Source organism: Botryllus schlosseri, chromosome 4, assembly GCF_051294905.1.
Source record: "Botryllus schlosseri isolate E-star chromosome 4, Bs_hap1, whole genome shotgun sequence".
NCBI classification, from domain to species: domain Eukaryota; kingdom Metazoa; phylum Chordata; class Ascidiacea; order Stolidobranchia; family Styelidae; genus Botryllus; species Botryllus schlosseri.
In genome coordinates this window covers 23,741,162-23,762,062 of record NC_137239.1, presented here as the reverse complement: position 1 = coordinate 23,762,062, position 20,901 = coordinate 23,741,162, and the positions used below count along the sequence as shown (strand labels likewise).

The 20,901-nt window shown below is 41.2% G+C and overlaps 1 protein-coding gene across 1 annotated transcript in view; it reads left to right on the top strand.

Annotated features, from left to right (window-relative positions):
- Positions 1 to 20,901, top strand: part of LOC145438291 (complement receptor type 1-like) — a 44,230-nt gene that overhangs the window by 3,633 nt on the left and 19,696 nt on the right. Inside the window, exons 6-30 of the mRNA XM_080315683.1 lie at positions 1,141 to 1,320; positions 2,915 to 3,100; positions 3,811 to 4,002; positions 5,592 to 5,795; positions 5,855 to 6,043; positions 6,107 to 6,286; positions 7,071 to 7,262; positions 7,764 to 7,943; positions 8,395 to 8,574; positions 8,674 to 8,856; positions 8,979 to 9,158; positions 10,612 to 10,791; positions 10,856 to 11,035; positions 11,328 to 11,507; positions 11,750 to 11,929; positions 11,998 to 12,177; positions 12,544 to 12,723; positions 12,886 to 13,065; positions 13,125 to 13,304; positions 13,482 to 13,661; positions 13,733 to 13,912; positions 15,288 to 15,467; positions 18,237 to 18,416; positions 20,469 to 20,648; positions 20,712 to 20,891. Of these exons, the coding sequence (XP_080171809.1) occupies positions 1,141 to 1,320; positions 2,915 to 3,100; positions 3,811 to 4,002; positions 5,592 to 5,795; positions 5,855 to 6,043; positions 6,107 to 6,286; positions 7,071 to 7,262; positions 7,764 to 7,943; positions 8,395 to 8,574; positions 8,674 to 8,856; positions 8,979 to 9,158; positions 10,612 to 10,791; positions 10,856 to 11,035; positions 11,328 to 11,507; positions 11,750 to 11,929; positions 11,998 to 12,177; positions 12,544 to 12,723; positions 12,886 to 13,065; positions 13,125 to 13,304; positions 13,482 to 13,661; positions 13,733 to 13,912; positions 15,288 to 15,467; positions 18,237 to 18,416; positions 20,469 to 20,648; positions 20,712 to 20,891 (4,566 nt within the window). The remainder of the gene's footprint in view (positions 1 to 1,140; positions 1,321 to 2,914; positions 3,101 to 3,810; positions 4,003 to 5,591; positions 5,796 to 5,854; positions 6,044 to 6,106; positions 6,287 to 7,070; positions 7,263 to 7,763; positions 7,944 to 8,394; positions 8,575 to 8,673; positions 8,857 to 8,978; positions 9,159 to 10,611; positions 10,792 to 10,855; positions 11,036 to 11,327; positions 11,508 to 11,749; positions 11,930 to 11,997; positions 12,178 to 12,543; positions 12,724 to 12,885; positions 13,066 to 13,124; positions 13,305 to 13,481; positions 13,662 to 13,732; positions 13,913 to 15,287; positions 15,468 to 18,236; positions 18,417 to 20,468; positions 20,649 to 20,711; positions 20,892 to 20,901) is intronic.

Below are 20,901 nucleotides of genomic sequence, written 5' to 3'. Positions count from 1 at the left end.
TGAAGACCAACGTGATTTTCACGACAACGCAACTGCTCCCCGCAACACGTAAAGACGTGCTACCCGCACTTCAGCAAAGCAATGTAGTTTACGAATTTAAGTGCCACTGTGATTGTGGCTACGTGGGAAGAACGTCAAAGCGCTTGCAGGAACGCGTAAATCAGCATGTCCCTAGATTCATTAGAACACGCTCGATGAAAAGCTCACCCTTAACTCACCCGCTCAAGATTGATGCGGACCAATCAAAGGCCATAAATTCTGCAATTGGCAAACACTTGTTGGATAATCCCGCCTGTGCGAAAAATTATCGAGACGACAGATTTCGCATACTCGGAAAGGGTCGCTCACACTTTCATTTGTGCGCCTTGGAGTCGGCTTTTATCAAAATACACCAGCCAAGGCTGTGTCAACAAAAAGAGTTCGTGTATCATCTAAAAATAGTACATTGAACGCTCTCGTATTCGACATTTCATGCTGGTGACGTCATATTTTGTGTTACGATTGTTGATATACGCTGTTCTTTCGAATTCTCTACTAGTTGCTGACGATTACCCCTGACGAGTGTCAGCCGAAAATATTCGGGTTCATTTCAATATGAATATACTATTCAAAAGGTAAGCTATAAAGCAGTAGAAAATACATTGTGGGCATGCGTCGGTCAATAAAGTCTGTTGATATATAATAGGAATTACAAGCTTAGCAGTTTGCGAACTATATCGTTGGTAACTGCATATAGAGTTAATTGATTTCAAACTTTTAGATATCGAGAATGGTCCGTGTGTGTTTGACTACAATTAAAAGGTAACTGAACAGCGTTCAACACTTTTATCAAGTTGGTGCGTGTCAGGATTTTATTTACAGCGGAAACAATTTTCTACTATTAACGCCAATAAGCTTACTGGAACTGACCTCGCGTTATTACGACCGTATTTACGGCGGACTGTCGGAGTAATAGTGCGAAAATTGCCAAAACTCAACGTAGAATGTAGCAATCACCAAAACGACAGGGTCTAGTCTGAGCGAAACAAAAATAAATTGGCCGCTTTGTATTGACTGCCCATGGAAAATTACACGCTAATTTGTTCCGTAATAATAGTTTCGACAGCGTGTTTGCGTCACGTGGTATGCTTCCTTGTTCAGATGTTGTTTGCGATTTCCCTGGCAATCCCACGAACGGTAACACTATTCCCGAGAAATCCACTTACGCTGTCGGAGAATCGGTGGTGTTCCGCTGTTCGTCTGGATTTCTGATCTCCGGAGTCAATTCGACAACGTGTTCAGCGTCCGGAAGCTTTTCGGGGAATATACCAACCTGCATTAGTGAGTAGTAGGGATGGTGTGAACCTCGGAAAGGTTCAGGTTCGTGTGAACGTGAACCTTTTTGAAAGGTTCTGTGTGAACGCGAACGTGAACCTCATGACGTCACTTGACGTTATATTGCTAATTCCAACCTTACATTTCAGTGAAGTGATATATATTAATGTACACGATACTTCGCGATGACTCGGGCCACATAATGCCACAATGCTGAAGTTCATACTGACTTTTTAAGTGTTGCCAAATGTATCAACTGGAGCAATTAAAATGATATAATAATCCGATAAAATCAATATCTTCCGACGCTTTGCCAACAATTTCAACGAGGACTTGCAAGGGCATATAAGCTTACGCCTTAATGGTCTAGGACAGACCGTACAATTTATGCGGAGTCTGAGTTTTGCTGCGTTGATATTGAGCTGATTGTAAAACGGGTTTTACCCCATTAACAAGTTATACAGCATCGGTGAACACCAAAATCGCACGGATTTTTATTTCATGAATGATGCAATAAACTTATGAAATCGAGATGGCCCCGTACGATTCCTAGATTTTTTTACATCAGAAAATGATATCAATTACATTGATTGGTTGAATAAGCATCATGCACGGACTACCTACATGTAGCGTATTTCACTCTTCATGTTGTGCGATTTCGGATCAAGCTCACAGCAGAGAGTCACTAAATATTCACAAACACAAAGCTGGATATTTCAAGCAAACTTTTGCAACAAAGCCGGTAACATTTTTGAGATTGTCAAGGTGCATGCTCGTTTAGTGTTGATTTTTTATGCTGTCAGCGCCATGCATAGAGTCTAGAGTGGTCCGCAGTTGAAATGCCATAAATTTCCACCAAAGATATTGTAATGACGTGAAAAGTGTAATATATGAAAATGGTTCACAGTGCAGAACCTAACAAGGTTCGTTTGTGAACGTGAACCTCTAAATTTCGGAGGTTCACACACAGAACGCGTACGTGAATCTCACGTTCACAGCATTCCTAGTGAGTAGGCATATTCTCAACTTCATGTTTTGTATCCCAGATTACCAGAGATAGCCTGTAACGAAGTATACTTCTACTTTTGGGAGTACCCAAGTATGAGTACTTTCACTATTTAGTTAAGTGGTAATGATTTCAGATTACTTCCACTCCTACTGAGTATTTTTTGACTAAAACCTTCATACTTTTTACACTCGGGCTTCTGTAGGGCATAATGTAGTCTTTTGATTGGTTTGTATCACGTTTATCATGACAACCGGGTGAAATAGCCCCTGGAAACATAGCATATCTTCAAAAATTGATCAATAGGTGGCGCCACGGTCATTTTGCGTTATTCGTTTCGATTTAATAGTATAAAGTACGCGATTACTCGACCAAATCTACTTTATATAATTTCTTACTTGAGTACTTTTCAGACATTTCACTTTCCTATACCTGATGTATTTCAGCATATATCGAAATTCCTACTTCTATCTGTAATTGAGTAGAAATTTACGGCATTACGTCCGTCTACTTCTATTTGGGTAACAATCCTGACTACTTTCACCACCTCTGTCGAGGATTCGTACCATGTTTTAATTACATGTCACCTGGCAGAACCTCCAACTAAGTGCTTGTTCCCCGGAAGCCCGAACCAAGGAAGCACTGTGCCGGAAAAGACTGAATATTCCATAGGGGAATCGATCTCTTTCAGTTGCGAGCCGGATTATGAGCTTGATGGATCCGATACGGCGACTTGCTTAGACTCTGGGATCTTTTCTGCAGAGATTCCGCAGTGTAACGGTAAGAATCCATAATCATATGGGTATTGTGCAATTGTGTATAGTAGTAAACTAGGGTTACCACACGTCCTCATTTAGGAGGATTTCTCCGCCCTTTCCAGGAAATTGACAATGTCCTCCGAGGACGCCTAAACGTCCTCCTTTTTGACAATTCGTCCTCCTTCAAAGCTTTTACAGCTGGGCTTATGGACGGGGTTAACTGAAAATCGACATAAATGATGCGACGTATAGGCAATGCGGAAGTTCGAGTGGGTCATTCGCGAGTCGAATCATAGTGATGACCTTTTATTCAGTCATCGCAACAAGATTTCCAGTAAATATTTCAGAATCAGTTGTTTTCTGTTTCAATAAGATAACTTTTATGATTTTTGAAAAAAAGAGTCTTCCTTTCCTGATTCAAAAGTATGGCAACCCTGAGGAAACAACAGGTGCTTTCGGCTGGGTTGCTGTCTGTATTGATGTTCAGCACAACAATCATCGCTGTATTGCGAACACTGTAATAATGGAGGAGTGGTTCGGCAAGGACATTAATAACATAACATTAAAAGTCTGATTCCATCCGGAATTGATAGGGAAAGTGCCTATCTTACTCCTCTTACCATCACGGAGACCGAAAACGACAACTCGAAATGCACTGCAGTGTATCAAAATATGAGACTTATGATCGCACAATCATTTCCAGTAATAAGAACAGCTGTATTTTACTCTCAGCTGTCATCAAGTGTAACAACCCGCAGTTGCCACCAGGCGGCGTTCTCAAGATAATATCGATTGTGAAAGACATATATTTGGTGGGTGACGAAATTGCCTTTGATTGCGGGTCTGGGTATCGACTGGTTGGAGCGAAGATTTTGACATGTACTGAGACGGGAATTTTTGACGCGGAGGTGCCGACCTGCGAAGGTGACTCCAACTATGTAGCCTACAACACGTTTTTCAGACATATTAATAGCCCATATGTAAATTTTACCAACCGTTCCTGTGACTAGTCTACATTTTGAGGTTACGTGATCGAATTTTTGACCCAGCGAGTGGGTCTGTATACCCTTTGCAGAAACATTTGTATTCATCGCTTGCCCATGTTTTTTCGATATTTCTCTATAAATGAGTGTACAATTGCCTCTTTTGAACATGCAATTCTATTTTAGTACCGTATTAGTAGGCCAAGGTTATAGTTTAATTAATGGACTTCACCTAGTGCAGTGGTTCCCAACCGGGCGTACGCGAAGCATTTTCAGGGGGTCCGCGAAACCTTTTTGTAAAATGATTGAAACCTAATTTGTAATATAATTAAATTCGCGAAAGCATGTTACAGTTTCGTTTCATAATTGCTAAAACTTAAGGACTCACATCAATAATGGTGTCGGAGATAAAATATCATAAAGTTCAAACTCATTTTATTTGCCAAATTGCCAATAGCCTATTGATAAAAACATTTTGCTGTTTGGAGACGTTTCGTTGCCTCGTTGGGGACGTTTGAAATGGAAATTTCGGAATTTCAATGAAGGGATTGAAACCTCGCCACGAAATCCATTTTCTACTATGATATACATAACGAATATTCCAGAATAACTTCGAGATGAGATGCATTATTGAAATGACTAGGCTGGGCGTTATATGTTCATTTAAAACCCTGTTTCTCAATTATGGTGCCATATATGTTGCGATCACAGCAGAAGGTGTCTTTGGAAGCGTCACGCGGTAATATTACTTTCCTCAGCGCCTATTTTTGTGGAAACATTTTCGGCACTCATGATCGTTCATATTAAATCGAAGAAGCAGATTCTCAAGACAATATACAGCTGCAAAAATCGCTTCCAAATAATATAAGTCTATACCCAATTTCTACAGATAGTATGATGCCATTTTCACGAAAAGTCATTTTGTGGCTTGTTTTACAGTAGCCTACAGTTAATATTTGCACAAGACAGATGACAGTTCCACGATAATTCAGCTAATTTTGAACGAAAACTTGTGGGGGTCCGCGGGGATCCGTGACAGTCCAAAAGGGGTCCGCGAAGGCAAAAAGGTTGAGAACCACTGCAGTGCCTTCGACTGTTCCTTTTCTTTTTACTGTATCGCGATTCTTTTGCCAGTTTGAATTGACGAAAATTGTAAACTAAAAGTGAGATTCTGACTACCAGTGATTAACGAATATTTCATGAACATTTCTTTCTTTCAATCGTACCATTTTCTTCCTGCTGAATAACACGAATCACGTCATCTATAGCCTGGTCCAGACCTGTGGAAAAATCGAATATACAATAGGGCTACGGACCAGTAGTTCACGTAGGACCATAATTGCTACTGTTTGTTTGTGAACAGGTGTTCTGTTAGAGCCATTTTTAATTACCGGTGCATGATCTGATGTTAGCCGCGCTTTAAATTGTATTGACTGAAGCGAATGCTTGACCCTTCGAGAAAAGAAATGTTACCATTCGTTTTATACCTCTGATTACGCACAATACGAATCAAACTTTCTCCTCTGCTAGAAATACCTACGTGTACTCTACCTGGAGAAATACTGAACGGACGAATTATCACAAACAAGGAAAAGAGACCAAAATTCTTTGAAGGCGATACCATACAATACAGATGCGACGATGATTATGAACTTGAAGGCAGCGACAGCTCAATTTGCACAATCAACGACCTGGGCTCCCTTTCCTTTCAACCAAGCGCGCCAACTTGCGGAAGTACGTATGACTGCCATGTGACGGAAGTAGCGATGCTGAAAGTCAATCTGTCTTATTAGGACGCCGATGTGAAGACCCGAAAGAGATCCAAAACGGACGACTAGTCAGCGACACCTCTAATTATATACGGGGCGTGAAAGTACTGTACGAATGCGACGAGGGTTACAAACTTGTAGGGGCCAGCGTGTCGACGTGCGTGGGAGTTGGTGACAAGCTTACCTTCCAACCGCAGCCTCCACTGTGCGAAAGTACGTGTCCCAAAAACAGTCGAATATAATTAAGACAGAATCACATGTATATTTACCCTACAGGAAAGACTTGCAACGGTCCGCCCCGGACAACATACCTTCGCGTTACGCCGTTGAAGTCGATTTATTACGTTGGCGATCGGCTGTCGTTTGAATGCCTGTCCGGATTTGCATTGGTCGGCCAGAGCGAAGCAATTTGCGTTGACGAAAATCTGTATTCAAACGAAATTCCGTCTTGCAAAAGTAAGCGTGCGCATTACCGCCGAGCATGTTATTGCTCTCGAAGTCTATATTATTATATCCCGTGTCTACATTGGTGCGTTAAAAACGTTAGTAATAAAGCGACGAAACTAGAATTTGTTTCCATTCCGTGGCGTAACCAAGAGGCGAAATGTGCGAATCCTTACCCTCCAAACTTGTCGACCGCATAACCATCACAATAAGTATGTTTACAAAGACACAACCGATCCTCGACGTCACATCCTTGTTTACAAATTACTGCTACCCATCCCCAATTATTATCCGTCCCTTCCAAACTGATCGGAGTGTGCCCTTGTTTACACCACATAGTTTCACGGCAGTGGTTCTGAACCTCGCGATACCCGCCGAAAGATATAAATAGTTCACGGCGACACGACGGCACTATGAGTACCCCGAGTGCAAGATTTGGAAAGCTGATGACATAAAAGGTCCTCAGATTCGGCCCATCGCAATCACGGCCTTAGAGTCGGAGCATATTTATTGATGGCCTTTTTTGTGATCCACTTCCGTATTGTCAGTATTTCGACGTCCTCACTAATGTTTATATCCACGGAAACCCTCATTATCTCATGATCTCGCGGGCCGCCTTGATCAGTCGAAACAGTACCCCGGTTGAGAACCACTGTTTTTGGGAAATCGCTTTTCTGTGGAATATTTCCTTTCCATGTCTTTGGATTCGCCCCCACGCACAGCCACAGGACAGACATTGCAATTGCGAAATCCCATAGGCGTTGAAATTGAGTAATGATGGCGTTCCGTTGTCTAGATATTCGCTGCGCGAGGCCAAATCGTTTGCGAAACGGCCAAGTCGAGCCGTTGCGGGCAGATTACGGAATCGGGGATGCGATCAGGTTCTCGTGCAGGACTGGATATCGCCTTGTCGGCAACGAGGAGTCAACCTGCACTCTGACGTCGGAGGATAAGGCAACCTTCACACCGGCTGGACCAATCTGCGAGCGTAAGCGCGAAGCTTCTTGTGTTCATTAGTGTGGATTTCAACAAATTGGTGTAATTTCGTTCTGGCTTGTAATATTCTAGTATAGCGCGGGCAACAATATGGATAGGTTCATACTGAGTTTACATACAACTCGCATTTTATGCATTATTTATGCTGGCCTTAGATTGTATATAGAATAGATGGTTATATTGTATTTTGGTAACTTGTTGGACAAATTTGTGACATCGCAAGTAAGTGGATGTAGTAACACTGTAACATGCTTGTCTCTAACTTATTTATATTGAAGGCTTATTGAATCCGGTAGAAGTCCACTTGCCCAGTTGTAGACAGACCGATGACTGAACTTATAACGGATCCTTACGTACCAAAAAACGCTTCCGAGAACTATCAGTTTGACTGCTGCTTAACTAGGGAAAGCGGTCACCTTTTACTTAGTATGCCTCTGGTATATCTGATACCTGGATATCGCAGAATAGTGTAACAATCCTACATTACTTTCAGGAATAACGTGCGCCCGGCCGTTGGTCCCAGATAATGGAGATGTGTTTCCCGATCGCGCGACGTATTATCTGAATGACGCCGTGCTGTTCTCTTGCGATACTGGCTACGAGCTTGAAGGTGAAGCGGAAACGATTTGTGTGGGACAAGACCAATATTCCGACAAAGTCCCTGAGTGCAAAGGTTTGTCTTTTGGGCTGATTAAGTGTATGACTTTGAAAACGTTCAACTAGTCTGGATTTTATAATACAGGACCGCGTAAAATTATGTGTAAAACACCCTTCCGACACCATTATAGTGTAAGGGCACAACTTGGGTCCTACCTAGCTTTACATCTCCTTGAATGATCAATGACTATGATGAGGAGGCTTGCGTGCTATCCGAAGCCGGTAAATAGCACTTTTCACCGTGAGAAAGAGAATCAGTATTATAGTCATTTATTAATTTTATTCCCTATCGTTCACTTCGGCACACCCTAAAATCACCGGCTATAACAGAATTAACCCCCCAAGCAACTTTAGCTATCAACATGACGTCACCATGTATCTGCTGAATACGTTTGCTCATCTTTGACTGTCTCCCTTCGGCCTTCAAGCTCTAAGATAATATTCATTGTCTACATCTATTGGTGCAGTTGTTACGTGCGGACGACCGTCGACGCCCGATGACGGTTATCTGGTTGAATCGTCAAGTTTTTTCAAGTATCAAGACGTCATAACGTATAAATGCAACGACGGGTTTCTTTTGGAGGGTACCAGCACCAGAACGTGTCAAGCGACAGGCCAATTCTCGTTCCGCGAGCCCATATGCAAAGGTAGGTCTGTGAAACATCAGAATAATCCAACACTCGGCCCGATCAACCTTAGCGAGGGTTATAACAGCACTGCCAAACTTCAAACAATATTTTTTGCAGAAATAACATGCCAAATTCCATCTTTCATCCGAGACGGCGACGTATCGCCACGAGGCTTAGTGTCAATACCATATAAGGATAGTGTCAGATTCTCATGCGATTTGGGTTACAATCTGGTTGGATCTGAGACGGCAACTTGTCAAATAGACGGCACATTATCAGAGAGAACGCCAAGATGTGAAGGTGTGTCAAACTGTTGCTTGAATATTCCTCGTGTATATGATTTATCATTACATTATACTGTGACAGTATGGCGTATATAACCTGTGCGATACATTCGTACGGTAATTATAATGTTATTACAGCAATCACTTGCAATGCACCGAGCTCATCATCGACTTATTCGTTCTTCCCGATCAAGTCAAAGTATGCGATTGGAGACGGCATTACTTACACCTGCTCATCAGGTTACAAGATTGTCGGCGGAAGCGTCGGTGAATGTTTGAGATCCGGGAAGTTCAACGTGGAACAAGTGCGATGCGATCGTAAGTTCAGTGGATTTGCATTGATCAATACTTCTCGATCATTGCTGACTGAACATGAACATGTGTAGCATGCTTCAACAAGAACGATATGCTATTGTGCATTTAGCTATATCGATGTGATCTGATGATGATAATACGATATAGTTATCGCTATAAATATACAGCAACAAACACTATTATATGTTGCGATTGACCAGAAAGTCTCTGCAGTGTGTGAAACGGTTAGGGTTGCATTTACAACAAACGGTGTTTTAAACATCTCTTGAACAGTGTTTTAAACAAACGCCTTTTCTTGAAACACAAAATTGTGTTTTTTTCAAACGTTGTATAATTATGCCATAATTGTACATGTAGTGTGAGTCTACGGACGATTTGCACCCCATATAGTCGATGTATACGAAATGGAGTAGTTGAAACTCTCGCAATCGCCGTTGGTTCGACAGTTATAGCAATTAGATATAGATAATTATTGGTACGGAATGGGTGTTCTGATGATGGTGATCGCTGACCGTTAAAATTGTTGCATGGCGATGTAGTCCTAGTTGAAGATATTTTGTGTCTGTTTATGACAGTGGTCGGGAGCCCTTGTCGTCGAAGGAGCCATATTTACCGTATATTTACAATTGTCAATGTCAATCAACTGTGATGTCACAATTGAAGTTTCGCGTGTCATGGCTAGAAAAAATAAAAATGTTTTAAACAAGGGCCATGTTTAAACACGTGTGTTTTAAATTGATTTTTGTTTTAAATGCAACCCTAGAAATGGTACTCCATCAGTGGTGGCTTTTGGGGGTGGGCGGGGTGGGCAGTCGCCCGCTCCCCCTGGTCGAAGGGCCCCCCTATTTGGTTTATGCGCTTTTTTCTCAGGGATAATAGCGAATAAACATGGAAACCGTGTACCAAGCAAGAATATGATTCCGTACAGATGTGTCAATCATCATCCAATCTCTGCATTTGTTAGAAAAGTCCCGTATCCGTATATTCATAACGTCTCTGCATGCGGTAGAATGACTTAGTTTTGATGTAGCCCATCCTTGCACACATGCAATGATAGATATGGCCGAATCCAGCATCTGGCCAAACTTTGACGCAGTGAAAGATAGATAATTCCATCAGATGCGAAAGGGGGTCTTGGGGGCGGAGCCCCCAGAATTTACGATTAGATGCTTATAGGGCCCCCCGGTAAGTCTCGCCCACCCACCCTCCACCCCCCTCCCCGTTAATAGGGCCACCACTGTACTCCATAATCACCTGGTGGTTTAAGCGATAACCAGCAGCTCTCCGTGATATGTAGCAGCTAATGAACATGTCACAAATATCTTTAATTATAAAACCGGCTTACATGAATCATGATCGACAATAGTAACGCAATTATTACAGTCAACTTCGAAGGTTTATGTTATAGTTATTACACGTAAAATGAATTAGTATCATATTGCTGTCGATTTGGCAGGTATTACGTGTGTGCGACCGAGGCCAATTGTGAACGGGAACATAACTCCCTCGCAATCCACTTATGAGTATGGAGACACTATTTCATACGCCTGCGACGAAGGATACAATTTGGTTGGCCAGGTCTCAGCTACATGCGGAGAAGATGACTTTTTCCCTCGGGATATTCCAACTTGCGAACGTATGTTTACAAAGCTACTTCAGAGAATATCATGATTATTCAACGTTTTATTTTATTATTTCAGCTTTCACGTGCCCAAGTCCAGGATTCTTACAGTTCGGTACAATCTTTCCACAGCAGCTCAATTATAGAGTTGGCGAATCAGTAAAGTTCTCTTGCCGGAGTGGTTATGTATTGGAGGGCGCAGAGTCTTCAATATGTCAACTTGGTGGTCAATTTTCACAAGGACTTCCCCTCTGCAAAAGTATGACCAATTTAAAATATCTCTACGATAATGGGCTCGCGTCTAAACTAACCTAAACTCTGAGCTAATCCAATCTCCATAACAAAAGCTAAACTTACCCTTAACCTGACCAGGGTTTCAAATTTAGTGTGCAGGATGCACCAGTTATGAGTTTATACTGTATTACATGAATTAAGATGACTGTACGAGGATTTATTATTGATGTTGAATTTGAATATCGTGATTATCACATTTAAGTATTTCTCAATATAATTTGATCATCATTTGATTACTCCGTCTTCGTGCTTTCCAGGAGTGTCATGTAAGTCTCCTGGTTCAATCAAATCGGGATCGATATTCCCCCCAAAACGACAATACTTTGTTGGAGATCGGGTGTCGTTTTCGTGCGACTACGGCTACAAATTGGAAGGATCTTCGTTTTCCGTTTGCACCGAAAGTGGACTGTTCAGTCAAGCTCTACCTATGTGCTCTGGTGAATAGATTTTTGTACATTGCCTAACTGCATATAGAATTCAGAGACTGTGATCAAATTTTAATACATAGGCGCAGTGCATTACAATTCCGTTTACTATTATTGTAGATGTTGATCTCGGCTTGTGAATTACGCCAGTCTATAGCATGCTTCTATCTCTGTGTCATTTTGCATTCTCCTTCGAGATGTCCCACTCTTATCAATGCATGACATTGCGTTACGTTTATCAACTTGATTTCCAGCTATCACCTGTCGGAACCCGGGCTCTCCTGCGTTCGGAACCATATCCCCAGATCAAGCTACGTATAATGTGGGAGATGACGTCACTTATAAATGCAATGACGGCTACAGAATAAGAGGAGCAAGCATTGCGACCTGCGTCGACGAAAATGTGTTCTCTGCCAGGATACCACTTTGTGAAGGTAAGAAAATAACTAGCGGAATTTGTACAACGGATTGGCGTCTTTTTGAATTTCGATATCATTTTTAGAAATTGGGTGTCGCTTTCCTGGCAATCCCGAAAACGGATTTACCGAGCCAGTGAGGCCAACCTACTCTGTCGGCAGTCTGATTACCTTCGAATGCATTCCCGGTTATGTCGTTGACGGATTGGAATCAACTACTTGTGGCGTGGGGGGTGTATTCGAAGATGAAATACCGATTTGTAGCAGTAAGTGACACCATGTCCTTTCATTACTTCACGCCTACATCAAGATATCGAGTTGAGAATAACGGTACGGACTGGATATTCCCTACCGTAAAACGCGTCAACGAATTGTCTTGATTTTGCTTTGGTTTCACACATGTTCAATCACGTTTTCTTTGCATGAAAGTTCTGTTTCAAATGTATTGAGTAAAGTTTCTATTGAATATAGCTGGGCAAAGTAGCCAATGACTGAAAAAGTCACTAATTTCACATCCTTTATGGTGGCAATTGAATATCTTTCCTAGCTCAATTGATGCTCCCTAGCTATTATTCAGATAATCAATGATGTGATGGTTTCATCGTGCTCTATCGAACTTTGTTTATTTTTAGGGATCACCTGTGACAATCCTGGCGCTCCAAGATTCGGCGAAATCTATCCAGACCGGTCAAAATACGGTTTGGGCCAACGAGCGTCGTTCCGTTGTATGGAGGGATATGAATTGAAAGGAGCATCTTTCATAAGGTGTGAAGATAACGGAGAATTTTCAGACTCCATTCCCGCTTGCAATCGTAAGTTTGAAACTATAGTTTACTTTGTTACATAATATAATGCTAAACATGGAATTAAGAATATATATTTAACTTTATTGGCAATTACATTGTTAGCTACATTTTGTGTATATACTGTGTATATTCACTAGCCTTTCACGCATGACTCGTTTTTCTTCACAGCTGTCACTTGCGAGTTTCCTGGGAGTCCGGATAACGGCAAGACGCAACCGCAGAAAGACGAATACACCGTGAATGACGTCATTACTTTTGAGTGTGATGACGGTTATCGATTGGTCGGACTTGAGTCTAGTCGCTGTTCCGACAGTGGACGATTCTCGGGATTCCTGCCTACATGCAAATGTAAGTTTGTCGACTTTCATACGATCAACTTTGTTATTAACCATATTTTCTTATCGCAGTGGCATACTGCGACAACCCAGGCGCTCCCAGCTTCGGGGTAATTTCCCCATTCCAGCCAAGATACGCTGTTGGAGATGAAGTTACCTACTCATGCACCAAGAACTACGAGATATCGGGTGTTACATCAGCAGTTTGTTTGGCAAATGGACAATTTTCGAAGGGCCAAGCCGTTTGTAAAAGTAATCATGGATATTCATTTATTACGCACAGTCTTGCTATAGTCTTTTGATATTCATAGGGATGTGGGCTTATCTGATATCGAAGTAAATCATTAACTATATTTTCATATATTCACTAAGACAGTTCGTTGCTGCGATGAAAGGGAATATTCATAATAATTGCTGTACGCTTTACAGGAGTATCCTGTTCTTTCCCCGGTGTTCCGGACAATGGCTTTACTTCGCCCGTTTCGCCGTTGTACGGAATAGGAGACAGCGTAACGTATTCCTGCATTCGAGGTTACGAGGTTGTTGGATCAACATCGGCTACATGTCTGTCATCTGGCCAATTTTCAGACGCAGTGCCGAATTGTTCTGGTAATAACGAGCACAATCGCGAACCCATACTCGTGCTTTAAGCACTTTGAAACTATACTCTATGCTTTCAGAGCAATCGTGTAGACCTCCTGTTAAGCCGGTGTTCGGATCTTTCGCTCCTGACTTGCCGAAGTATATGTACAATCAAAAAGTCACTTTCTCCTGCGATGAAGGATATCAACTGACAGGGAGTCGGACATCAATGTGCGGTACCAACGGAAGATTTTCGGAAGCATCGCCAACTTGCGAAAGTATGAGTCATTTTTAGGATTAATAGGTTCCCGAATATAACCAAATTTGAGCAGTTATACATCAGATAAAATATAATATGAAATCATATATAAGCAAACATCTGGCTTTGTCTTTTCAACTTTATCGAAATATGAAATTGCATTGTGATTACTCATATTGGCTGTGTCGTTCATATTCGGGAGGTGTTTGCAATCAAAAGTAATAAAATCAGGGTTATTTTGCATTCACTCATCCTTTATTTTCTTGCGTTTGAATCCGTCACAGCTTTCAGACTATCTGACAATCTTCAATAGCTAGATAACTCCAACTACATAGATAGGCTCTACATCACAGTACATCAGGGGTGTCAAACATACGGTCCGCGGGCTGCATCCGGCCCGCCAGACGAATTCATCAGCGAAGCAATTCTGCGTAGATTGAAAAATCGTTATATTTTTCATCACATTCGTAACATATTTAGATGGCATTTCATACATTAAATATTCCACCGACACAGCAAATGTCGAGCATGTTCATTGTTCATAGGCACCAGTATGACCACCCGGTTTCACTCTGGTCACAATATAACGAACAATTCGGGGACATTAACACCTCATCTCTGTATGTTTTCAATTGCATGGAGAGAAGTGACAATCTACAATCCTATAAAGGCGTTACGTTCTCAGTCACATAAACTCTTATCAGTTCCAAGAGTCAAAACATCAATCTGCGGCGAGAGAAACTTTTCTTCATCAGCCGCCATTCTGTGGAACAATCAGTTTCAAACAATCAATCCAGTTTCTATCAGACTATCTGACTCACTATATGTTTCCAAGCGCAAAATCAAAACCGTTTTATTTACACGAGCATTCGAATTACAGTAGTATTTATTCTGCCCAACAACTATATGCACTCGCGATTTTATACATATCTTTTATTTATATATTCCATTGCCTATTGTGTACTGCGCCTGTTCTGCGCCTATTCTGTACTGATATATTGCTATATTCGGCGCTCTATAAATTATTGTATTATTATTTCGAGAAGGCGAAAAATGCACAGCGAACTCGGAGTTTTATGAAATGATGAACCAAAAATAGCTCTTCAACCACAAAATCATCGTATTTCTGCCAATTCCATCATGCGCCAATAAAGGTGTTGCGACTTGCTAGTATATCCACGTATTATCTACATATGCTTGATAATGAAGTATTCAGGTGAAATGCAAGGGCACGAGGTAACATTTTGGAATCAGTTCCCTGGTCCGGCCCCCGACGCAATTTGAGTTTGACACCACTGCTCTACATCTACATACATAGGCTCTACATCCACATATAGTTCTGGTTGAATCATAGTAATATAGATGGAATCTCATGTCTGGCCATCCTTCTTCAGGAGTCTCCTGCGGATTTCCTGGTAATCCGGTAAAGGGTTACACCTCTCCTACCCGCAGCTTCTACGAGATTGGGGAAGAAGTACAGTTCGATTGCGAGGAGGGATACACTCTCGTAGGCACTCAAACATCCAGGTGCACCGAAAGTGGCTCTTTCGACGAAAGGCTTCCAAGCTGCATAAGTAAGAAGTATAGATCTGATCATTATTTTGGAAATATTGCTACTAAAATATAATTCTGGCATGCTCATTTTATAAATTTATTTAATTATATGACTGATAACTAGGGCTGGTCACAAGGATTCGAGTACTCGAATCTGAATCGAGAATTAATTTTAATGATTCGAGTCGAGTAGTACACGGCGATTTTTTCGAATAGAGAAATTATACGCTCCTCGCAACTGAAAGGTAATTTATCAAAGAGAAATATAGTTTCGATATCAATTGTCACTTTTGATGCCTTGAAACCATGATTGGGCGTATCGTAGCATACAAAATGTAGTACAAAGGTACGAACGTTACTTGAAATAGCACATTTCCGAAGTCATGATCATCCTACAACATTGTCACCAAGTGCAATGAAATCGGTACGGTCGAAAAAATACCGAAGTATCTTATTGATGGATAACAGGTATTATATTATTTCTGGTCGCATAAAAGGTACATATTTGAACTTTGACATATTACATTCTGCTATGACGTCATGATGCGTGCTACTCGATTACTGGTTTAGTGGTTTATTTTCATAAGTATAGAAGTGCAATGTTACGATAAATGATATACGTATCTTGGGATGGGGGTTGTCTTGTGGGGTATGGGTGGATGTGCTATTTTTGAAAGGGTGACGCTCATTCTTTCACTTAGCAAGTGGATAGGGCGTGGTCCGGGTTTTTCTGTTCGGGATTTGCTAAGCTTTGAGGTGGTTCAGGTTTAGAGTCAACTGTTGGTTGGGTTATGGGGCGGAATGGTCTTAGGCTCTCTGTATGGTGGCTGGGAAGGGGTGGTTGGGGCATTTGGGGGGGGGGTTGTATAGGTGCGCATTTTTCTTCAATATATACATGAATGCATGAGATGTAATAAGATAGAAGTGGTGATAGTATGGCGTCATGGTTTGAGATTGCGGTGAAAATATTCAAATTACATTATTCTCGCGATATGCGTATTACATATATCGGATATTTTGGCGTTCGCGCGCGCGTTTGTGGTTCGACTGTTTTTTTTCGACAGTTTTTTGCGTTCTTTCAACTTCTGTTTTGCTGTCGTCTGGTTTTCGATAATAGGCGTCTTCTTATGTTTTCGATTTCGGTGTTCGCGTCTTCTGCGTATTCATTTTTCTTATCGAGCGTCATCTTCCATATCCATATTTCGGTCTTCATATTCATGAAGGTTGTGATGATGGTCTTCTTATGTGGTCCCGTGTAGATGTTTCGGTAAATCTCTTCTATGGACACGTTGATGTTGTTTCCGATTACGTCCTCGATGTCCGCCCTGACGATATAGAATATCTTTTTATAAATTGGACATGCGTTGAAGATGTGATACATGGTATCGTGGTTTTTACGGCAGAATTTACAATCGTTTTTGAGGACCTGGTCTTTTCTCTTGGCCCATCCAGATTGGTTTTTTCTTGCACCTGAAAAGTATGCCTCAGTGTTTATTCTGTAGGATATTACCCGTTGAATATTTGATATTTGATGTTTGATTGCCTCTTCGTATAACCATATTTGCTTCCAATTTGGTGTTTCTTGGTCATCATGTTGCGTTTTGGTTCGAATTAGTGCGACGTATATCTCTTTTTGGGTCAGTTTCCACGTTTGCGTGTTTTCTCCTCTCAATGAGTCGTATGAGTCTATTTCCTTCTTCCAGTCTCGGGAGGGCGCGTATCTGTGGGTATATAAGTTGTTATAGAGGTTATTGTTTATAGACCTCACCCTGGTCCCCATGTTATGGATTGCTTCCGCGTGCCATATCTCACTGGGTGTTGTAATAGATTCGATCTCTTGTATGCGCTTGGCGTTCCTGGCATGTATTGTGCTGGCCACGTCGGGGAACCCTATTCCCCCGTGCTGTTTGGGTCTAATTAGAGTGATTCTCGATTTCTGCTCCAAGTTTTCCGGACTCCACAGGATGTTGTAGATTATCCTTTCCAGTTCTTTTCTTCGTTGTTCGGTGATCTGAATATTGTAGTATATGTAAGTTATTTTTGTCATTATGTATGCCTTGATTGCCTGTATTTTCCCGATCCATGATAGCTTTTTTGATTTGATGTTGGCGGCCTGCTTTCTTACTTCTTTTATGAGGTTGTCATGATTTGTTCCATTCGCATCCTCCCCGTAGTGGATTCCGATTACTCGATTACTCGACCCGACTCGAAGCATATTACGTGATTCAGAATCAAATCACTCTGGTACTCGATTTTGCCCGGCCCTACTGATAACTTCACTCATAGAGAAATTTTCGGAAATATAGTCTGCTTCCATACCAGATGAGCTATTTGACCTTCAAGAGGATAATATCACCCAGTTGATTCCAAAAACGACTTTCTACTTTAAAAAGTCGAAGTATGAAATGTAGCAGCTTTGCGTCAAAATCTGTTAAGTATACAAGTCAAAGTCGCCAGAAAACATAACCGTTTGGGCGAGTAGTATTTGAAGGCAAAATCTATTTGGCACAGCATAGTTATTATTTGGGCTAGTGACGCTTCATCAAATGTTCCAGACCAATATTATTTGTTGACTTTTGGTGAAGTTACAGGGAGCCGCAGCGTGGGTGTGAAACGCTAATATTCAATTTCCAATAACCCTCGGTCGCCCACCCAATTCTCATTCCATGACCGCCTTGTCCATTGCTAGTTCTATGTGGAACATCGATAGATTTAACTGTAGTTCTCTAGGGATTACTTGCGCTCGCACAGGAACGTGACAGTTAATTTAAACATTACTTTTGTCGCAGAGAGCGCATGCACTTTCCCTGGCCGACCGTCGTTTGGTTACGCATCCCCAAACAAGCCTATATTCGCCATTGACGAGGAAGTGATGTTCACATGTAGGAGAGGGTATACGCTTGTTGGTAAATCAAAATCAACATGTGGAGACGATGGACATTTCGATAGTGAGATCCCAAAATGCCAGAGTAAGTTTCACATTCACTTGCACTTGCGTTTCAATTGTGTGGTGATCCGTAATAAATATTGTGTTCTGTTCTATGTCGCTCAAAAACACGTTGGTTTTTGTCATTTTAATAAAGCCTCAGTCAAAGTCAGTTACGACAATGCAAAAGTCAGTTCACGACAAATTGCATGATTTTATTGAGTATTCTGTACTTGCAACTTCTAATAGTATATGGTTTTGCAACATCTATCAATCTGAACACTGCAGAGTTGGATCAATTGTAATTTGGAATTGAGCTGAATGTAATTAGTTACATTTTGCAATGTAATTGTAATGTAATTGTAATTGAAGCATTTTTATTTTGTGTAATTGTAATTGTAATTTGACAAAAATTTTGCTCAATTACAATTTCAATTACATTAAATTGCTATTGAGACCTGACAAGCACAACATAAAATAATTGACTTATAATGCATTCTCTTTAAATGTCGACAAGGAATTTGGTGGATCCATTCGCGGAAGCCCGTGACTGCGCCCTTGCGGGCGAAGTTTTTTTATTTTTACCGCTATGCTGGCCTCGGCTGCAATTATTAGATTACTAACCAACGGATGGATTCGCAACACGTGACTCACGATTGAATACGCCGAGAAGCGAACTGCTGAGCCGGCTAAAAGCAGCAGAATTGATAATCCCATAGCTGGCGATCCAAGCGTCGAAATTTGATATGTATGGTCCTAATCGAAAGCTAGTGTCGCACTGATTCCACAATAAAAGTATATTTCCAGGCAATGGTACCATCCCAAAATAGTCGTGAAAGTCTGGGAATCGGCATTGTTCTGAATTGTTGTGGTCATGCTGCTGCGGCGCTCTCACTTTTCAGAACAGTCGGCCTTAAACGGCTATTTTGGAGCAGTTACATTGCTCTGACGAGATTTTAATTTGTATTTTCGGAATTATTGCATCAATAGCTTACGATAAAGACCAGATGCATGAAATTTGAATGCTTGGATCGCCAGCTCTAGGACTACAAAGTTTGCTGCTTTTAGCCGGCTCTGCAGTACGTTTGTCGGTGCATTCATCCGTGACTCACATCTTGCGCATCTATCCGTGGGTTGACAATCTGCAATACGATTTCAGATCACGATGCTGCATCGTTACTTCGTCTGGCTAACTAACCAGACCACTGGATATTATATAACGTCTTATCTGACAAAGCACGGTTTTGTTTTTACTCCTCAACCTAATTCCTACGTCCCTCGATAAAAATAGTATTATTTCTTTAATTATATACTATATACGCAAATCCAACACGTGCATAAATTATAATACTTTTTTCAACGACATACTGCACCCTATCTTTAATCCTAACCCATAGGAAATTAGGTAAATAACATTTTACATTTCCAATTACGTGAGCCATAATTACCTAGCATACAAAACACGCTTATATTACGTCACAATGACATCTTAGATAGCATACTATGTACGCACATAAACGCATTTATTACTACACAATCTGAACTAGACTTGAATTGTTGTTAATTACGACGCTACGGTTGTCAAGGAGCACGGTTGAATTTAGATTATTCATTTACATGTTCAACAGCAGCAATTGTAATTGTAATTGTAATGTAATTGAAGCATGCAAGGAGTAATTGTAATTGTAATTTGATATTTTTAGCATGGAATAATTGTAATTGTAATGTAATTGAAACATGCATGAAAGTAATTGTAATTGTAATTGTAATTGTAATTGAACTGAAATAATGTAATTGATCCAACTCTGCGTGAACAGTGAAGAGATCACACTCTCGGTTGTTTTTATTTATTTACAATGCAAATATATTTGGTGCGTATCGCCTATCGGCCTTCCACTCCATGGTCAATGAGAGTGCTGCGCGGTATAATGACAATATCACGTGAAAAAAGTACGATCCATGTCGAAAATTGAAAATAAGTACTACATATTCATAACTATCTCGGAAGTTGAATTTAATAGCCTTACTTATACTCCCATTGCTATCCTCATGAATATTAAGAAGCGGTTACCGGAATCCTTATGTGCAATTTTAGGAGCTTCCTGCAAGTTCCCAGGAAATCCAAGAAACGGTGACACCTCGCCCACGAGCGCCGAATTCAATTTCAGAGACAGGATCACCTTCGAATGTAGGGACGGATACACTCTACTGGGCGCCGAAAGTGCGGTATGTCTCGCCTCGGGCATGTTCTCGGAAGACCTACCAAAATGCACACGTGCGTTTTTCGTGCAAGCGTGATCTCATGTTACCAATGTATGTGACCGAGGCTTCTTTTCAGGAGTGGCTTGTGCAAACCCGGGTAGACCACGGTTCGGATCTGTGCTCCCCAACAGAAAAATGTATTCCGTTGATGAGGTGATAAACTACAAATGCGATGATGAATACACCTTGAAAGGCGCTTCGTCGGCTATTTGCAATGAAGAGGGCGAATTTTCGGAACAAACTCCGATTTGCGAAAGTAAGTTAAC